The 6,722-nt window shown below is 60.8% G+C and overlaps 1 protein-coding gene across 1 annotated transcript; it reads right to left on the bottom strand.

The window, feature by feature from the left end:
* Positions 1-1,519: 1,519 nt before the first annotated feature.
* Positions 1,520-2,445, bottom strand: LOC147960724 (uncharacterized). The gene is made up of 2 exons (XM_087536251.1): positions 2,403-2,445; positions 1,520-2,307 (listed from the first exon to the last, which is right to left on the bottom strand). Exons 1-2 carry the CDS (start codon positions 2,443-2,445, stop codon positions 1,520-1,522), a joined length of 831 nt encoding a protein of 276 aa, XP_087392377.1.
* Between the last annotated feature and the right edge of the window lie 4,277 nt (positions 2,446-6,722).

Consider the following 6,722-nt stretch of genomic DNA (forward strand, 5'->3'; position numbering starts at 1 on the left):
CCAAGTGGATAGAAGCAAAGCCAATCAAGAAGCTGAACGGTACGACTGCTGTAACTTTCATCTCCGATATCACAATTCGGTACGGCATACCACACAACATCATCACCGACAACGGCACAAATTTTGCCAGAGGCACCTTGGCCCGTTTTTGTGCAACACAGGGCATCCGACTGGACCTAGCGTCCGTCGCCCACCCACAGTCAAACGGCCAGGTGGAGTGAGCAAACAGCCTCATCCTGTTCGGCATCAAACCCCGGCTGATCGAGCCTCTGGAGCGCTCGGCTGGCTGCTAGCTCGACGAGCTACCAGCCGTCCTCTGGAGTCTACGCACGACTCCAAACAAGTCAACCGGCTTCACGCCTTTCTTCCTCGTCTATGGTGCCGAAGCCGTCATCCCAACGGTCATAGAGTTCGACTCCCCACGAGTCACCATGTACACCAAGGAGGAAGCAGAAGAAGCACGACAAGACAGCGTCGATCTGCTGGAAGAGGGCCGGCTGTTGGCGCTCAGCCGGTCCAGCATCTACCAGCAGAGCCTGCGCCGATACCACAACAGGAAGGCCAAGCCAAGATCTTTCCAAGAAGGCGACCTTGTGCTCCGGCTGATCCAGCGAACAGCCGGCCAGCACAAGCTGTCGACGCCTTGGGAAGGCCCTTTCATCATCAGCAAAGTACTGGGCAACGACTCCTACTACCTGATTAACGCTCAGAAGCCCCGAGCACGCAAGAGGGACGACTCCGGCAAGGAGATAGAGCGGCCATGGAATGCAAATCTCCTCCGAAGATTTTACAGTTGATGCAGTATGTACCACGCTACCTTTTGTATTAAAGTACCAAGACTTCGGGGCCCCCGAGACGAGCTCGGGGAACTGCCCTCTTTTGTCTGTATGATAAAAATTATGCCTACAAGTATGTTACTCTTTGTTATGTCGTTTGGCACTAGGCTCGACAAGCCGGCCCGGGGACTTGCCGCCTTGCACTATGAAATGCTTCCTGCAGTCAGACAAGTAGTGTGTAAATGCCTAAACCGTCTCCTGTCAGAAGCCGCAGCTCGCAGAGTGACTGTACGGTGGGCAGAAGTAAGGTAGAATGGGCATTCGCATGAAAAATGGCTAAGGACTCAAATCATAAAGCATAGTTCAAGACGACTCCCAGCCTTTTTTCGCAAACCGACTCTCGATTAGTCGGATTGCCGCCTTCTATTCAACTTGCTCAAAAACTCTTAAAAACGGCTAAGTACTTGCCTTCCCAAAGTAGCCAAGCATTTGATCCAGCGGCAGTCCGCAGAGCGGCTGTCCGATTGGCAAGGCAGACAACTAAGAGAAAGCGGCAAAGCAAAAAAGCCAAAAGAGCAATGAGCAAGAAAAGATAGAACTCGGATAAATATATTTACATAGCATAGGCCCTTGTCCGAATCTTCGCGCAGAAGTTCAAAATACACCCCCGCGAGTGGAATTGTGCGAATTAACAAGTTCTTCAAAGACTACTGAAGCAGATAAAATAAAGGTAAAGCGGCATCTTAGGAAGCAGCAGACGGATTCGGAGGGTCGGAGGAGGCGGCAGTGTCAGGCGTCGGGGCGGCCGGCTGGCTAGTCTCGGCTTGATCGCCTCCGGCGGCAGTCGGGTCGGTCGCACGCGGCTCGTTGCTGGAGGCGCGGTCGAGCTGAGGCTGGCCGTCTGCTCCGTCTTCTGGTGCCTCCGTCTTGCCTTCATCCTCCGCCTCGCCTTCCTCCTCGACGCTGGAGCCAATCACCTCCACCGAGTCCTCGCCGTAGTCTGGGTTCATCCCAAACCACTCCGGCGGTACCTCCTCGCCGTCTTCAGACCGCTCAGGGACGAAGATGCTGGTGTCGGTGTACTCGGCGATCACCGTGGCACGCTTGACGAGGGCGTCTTCCGCAGCTGCCAGCTCCAGCTGGGCCTCCGACCGAAGTGTGGCCAGCCGGTCTAGATCCAGCCCCGGATACCACGCCTTGACGAACTCCAAGGCCCGGCGCGCTCTAGCTCGGGCCGAAGAACCCTTCCAGGCCTGAAGACGACCAGTCGCGACCCCTAGCCAGTCGGCCGTCAGGCTGGGGGTGCGCGGAGCCTGCATGTCCGGCCACAGGGCGGCAATCGCCTGGGCACCGACATGCTGAAGCCAGCGCAACATCCGGTGAGTCGGTCGAAGGCGAGCCTCGATGCTCATGATGTGCTCGTCAAGGGTTCGGGGGGCGTCGGTGGCGATCTCTGCACCCTCCACCCTCCGACCTTCACGATCAGCCTCGATGGCTTGGATGGCGGCCTGCGAGTGCCCAGGAAAGAAGTCTGCCAAGATGGAAGAAGCGAAAAAGCAAGTCAAAAACAAGGAGGCGGCACGACTTATAATTGGCAGCTCGAAGAAAGAAAGTAAAGAAACTCACCATCAATGATGTCTTCAATCTCATGGAAGCCGGAGGCCAGCATCGCCTCCTTGTCAGACCAGGAGGAGCGCTCGCTCGCGAACTCGGCCAGGAGGGCGGTCTCCGTCTCTTCCGCCTCCCTCTGCGTCTTCACAAGCAGCTCCTTTTGCTCTGCCAATTGAGTGGCCAGCAGATCGCGCTCCATGGCGAGCTTGCTGCACTCCTCCCCTTTGGCGCGCAATGTGGAGTTGGCTTCGCTCAGCTGCTGTTGAAGAGCAGCGTTGGCTCCTGAAAAGAAGGAAGAAAGAAGGCGTTAAGTCATCAATAAAGAAGATCGCCGGGGAGATCCGGCCCGACTGCACAGCAGTCGGCCCGAATCTCGGGGACTACAGCCCGCGGGTGCGCCAGCGCGCCCCCGCAAAGAAGAAAAAGGACTTACTCCAGCTCTCCGACCAATCGGAGGTCCGCTTGCCCAGCTCTTCAACGTTACGGTTGAAGGCAGTGACGCGGAGGTTGTGGTAATCCTGCGTCAAGCGTTTCAGACAAAAAGTCAATACCCAGAGTTCATCAATTGGAGTTTCAGGCCGCTTGCTCAGCAGCCAGCCTGAAACTCGGGGACTACACCCAGTGTGTGTGCTGGCGCGCCCCCACAGAGAGGAACAAGGAAACAAGGACCAAGGGAAAAGACATACCCGGACGGCTGCCCGCGACGCCAGGTATGCCTTGGTGCAATTCTGGAGAGCATCGCCTCAGCACGAAGCTTTGCCTGGACGTCCAAGCGCCCAGTTCAGCGGCCCTGTGCCGCCTCCTCGCACCCACCCAATGGGCGCGGCGCTCGTCGCTTCGGCGTCTGGGATCGCCGAGCTGGCAGTGTCGGCCTCTAGGGGGCGGGGTGCCGAAGTCGCCTTCTCCAGACGGCGGTGCGTCGGCGAGCCGACTTGGAGGAGTAACCTCGCCACGGCCTCGTCTTCGGTCGGCGGCACCGTAGGGTCCGCTGGCTGCTTGCCTTGCGCACTCTCAGATGGCGGCGGAGGCGGCGGCGGAACGATCACGTCCGGCATAGAAGGGTCGCCGCCTTCCCTCTCCACGACGGGGTTCTCGCCGCCGGCTTCCCCAGACTGCCCCGTGAACTCCGGAGGCGGCGGCGCAGAGTTTAGTGGGGTGACAAACACCGCCGATTGGCGGCGTGCGGCCTCCTCAGCCTGCCGCTTCATCGCGGCGGCGGCTTCGGCCTCCGCCAGTTTTTTCTTGGCAGAGGCCTCCGCCCTATCGGCCTCCGCCTTCTCCAGCCGAACGGCCTCTTCTTGATTGCGCTTCTCCTGCGCATTCTGCTCTGTAGCCTCCCGGAGGTCAGCAGCGGGGTCAATCCGCCGAGTGGTGGCGGACGTCTCCGCTGCCCCATGACGGAGGCGGCGGTGACCCTCTCAAGCATGAGGAGAGCCCTGAAGAAAGGGAAGCAAGCAAAAGACTTAGGCAAAGCCACAAAGAAAGAATAAAAGCATTGAGACAGAATACTCACGCGGAGACCAATGGCGGCTTCTTCACTTCCTTACAGAAGCGGATGGCCTTCGCAGCCGCCTCGTCCCGCCGGGTCGCCGCAGCCGAACCCTTGGGCTTCTTCGGCCGACTGCCGAACAAGGTCGGCACGGCCCTACGCTTCTTCCCGCCGCCTGGAGCACCCGACGCGGTAGAAGAGCCCGCGCCAGGCTGGCTGGCTCCTAGCCGATGGCGGGGGGTGACTTCTCCCTCGCCGTCGTCATCAGGCCAATCGGCGAAAGTGGCCGAAGGCCTGAAGTCGCCTGCTGCTCCTCCTCCCTCGGCGTCGTCCTCCAGAGCCGCCGGCCCCAAATCGGGGTCGTCGACGTCGCTCTCCGCCCGGTTGGCGAGGAACTCGCGGGCCAGCCCCGAGGTGTCGGCTGGCGGGTGGAGGAGGGGATTCTGACCAAAGTCGACTGGTCAAAACAACTCGGCAAGAAACATGACAACCCAAAGAATGAAAGGAAAGGTAACTCACCACGGGCGGGGGGTTGGTGCGGGAGTACGGCTCCTTGCCGAACCGCCAATCCTCCAGAAGCTTGTTGTCCGAGAGATAGTTCACCATGAAGGCCACCTCCTTGTGAGGCATGTCCTTGGTGCACATCAGACTCGGGTCGCGGTGCCCGCTCATTTGGCATATCATATGGGGGCAGCCTTGGAGCGGGAGAAATCGGCGCGCCATGAAGGCGGCCAGCAGGTCTGGACCAGTCAAGCCCTCTGACTACATCTGCACTCGGAGTCGCGCGATGGCGCCGGCTCCCGCAGGCGTCAGCGACTTGGCCCGGTACGACCAGTTGGGCAGTCTCCCAGCCGGCGGGCCGGCTTCAAAAGCCGGCAGGTTGACCCAGTCGCCCCTCGTGGAAACGCTCCTGACGTAGAAGTACGATCTCTGCCACATCTTCATCGACTTTATCAGCGAGATGGAGGGGAAGGGGTTGTCGGCCCCTGACCTTCGCATGGCGATGAAAGCGCCGCATTGAGCCGACACGCCTGCAGCCTGGGTGCCGAGCTTGGAGAAGAAGAACCCCCCCGGAGCTCGAGGGTGGGGAGTACTCCGAGGAAGCCTTCGCACAAGGCCATGAAGGCGGACAGCAGCACCACCGTGTTGGGGGTGAGGTGGTGCGGCTGGAGGCCGTAGAACTCCAGGAAGGATCGGAAGAAACTGCTCGCCGGCAGCCCCAACCCGCGCAAGCAGTGCGAGCGGAAGATGACCCGCTCGCCCTCCTGCGGCACGGGGGAAATCTCACCCTTCGGCACAAGACGCACCCGCACGTGATCCTCGCTGGGAAGCCGACGAGTCCGGCGGAGGAACTCAATGTGGTCGTCATGAACTTCAGAGTTGTCCCAAGTGCGGGAGCGCACCGGGGGAGGCGCGGCGGCGGAGGAAGAACTCATCGCGAGCTGACTGCTGCGGCATTCGTCGGAGCTTGGGCGCGCGGCAGAGCAAAGAAGAAGAAGGAGGAGAGCAAGGAGCAGTGAGAAGGAGGAGAGCGAGGAGTGGTGGGAAGGAGGAGTGCGTGTGCCCCCCTATTTCCCCTACTTATAGCCTCGTGGACTGCGAAGCCGAGGGGGCGGTCATGGGATTTACTGCGCCAACGGCCGCACGACCCCCACGTTCCACGACAAAGTTACTGCGCGCAGTAACTCCACGGGAATCCCAACTGTCCGCCGAGGCCGCGGCGGATCCGCTCGGGCGCCGAGGCGCGGTAGTGGCGGGCCCCGCCTATGGGCCTGTCCCGTCGCACGCGTAGGCTGGTAGAATGGCCCAGCCACGTGTCATCGTATGACAGGCCTAGGACGGGCGGCGGCCCGGAGGCTTAGCAAGCACGCTACTTGGATCCTGCCGCGACGTTCGAAATCTTGTGCGAGTCCAAGTTGGGCGAGTCCGACTCCTTCTAGCCGGCTCGGCGGAAGTCAACCAAGAGCCATGTGTTGAGCACCCGGAAAGAGAAACTGCTGAGGCTTCTCGGCCGATCGTCCGCGGCGCCTCACCAGCTTCGGGGACTACTGTCGGAGTAATGGGCCACGGGTAGGCCAACCCGAGTCCCAGAACCTTTCGAGACATCGGGAGAGGCTGCACCCCTCAAGACCCCAAGACGAAGAGCCGCCTTCTAAGGAGCCGACGGGAAGATGGCCGACTGACCACTCACGGCCGAGTCCCAGGGACGACTGCAGGGATAAGCCGACTCCTGACCGGCGACTTCCAGAGAAGCCGGCTTTGGGGAGTCGGCCTGCGACTCCAACAAACCCCATGACCTCATCAAGAGGGACGGGGCATGGGAGTGGCTACTGTGAAGCCCACTCCCGCCCCTTACCAAGGGCAGGCATGGCCACAACACGCCGTACCCCGGAAGATCTCCATGCGGCATGGCACTGTTGCCATACCGGCATTAACATCAGCACCACAGGATCGAGTCCTGTACCCACGACGGCTTGTCTGTACGGCACAATGGCAGCGGGCCCCACCAGTCAGTGAGATCCCAGGAGACGGCAAGAGGACCACCAGTCGGACCCGTCGGGAGTCGGCCCCGGGGAGTCGGCCGAGCCCTCTCCCGGGGCCCACGCGCCATTAATCAAGATGTGATGGAGAGTGGCAATAGTGATCGCCCGCCAGGCGGCGGGGCTGTTGCCACGACCCCATGATCAAGACTGCGTCATCAGAAGCACGGCTACAGTAATTAGCAGCTGGCAAGACCCGCCCGCAGCGGACGCGGCCTGTCGGCTCCATACCAGGCCAGTCGGCGGGGCCCACCAGTCGGCGGGCCCCAGTGGTCGGCAGAGAAGACGGAGGCCAGAGACGCTGAC

Source organism: Triticum urartu, chromosome 7A (assembly GCF_056163025.1).
Source record: "Triticum urartu cultivar PI428250 chromosome 7A, HENAU_Tu73, whole genome shotgun sequence".
NCBI classification, from domain to species: Eukaryota; Viridiplantae; Streptophyta; class Magnoliopsida; order Poales; family Poaceae; genus Triticum; species Triticum urartu.

What these genes read in the sequence shown, in the direction of transcription:
- LOC147960724 (XM_087536251.1), bottom strand. Translation starts at nt 2,445, where the DNA reads ATGCTGGCCTCCGGCTTCCATGAGATTGAAGACATCATTGATG. An exon ending in GATTGAAGACATCATTGATG is followed by an intron (nt 2,308 to 2,402) that starts GTGAGTTTCTTT and finishes CCATCTTGGCAG; the next exon opens with ACTTCTTTCCTGGGCACTCG.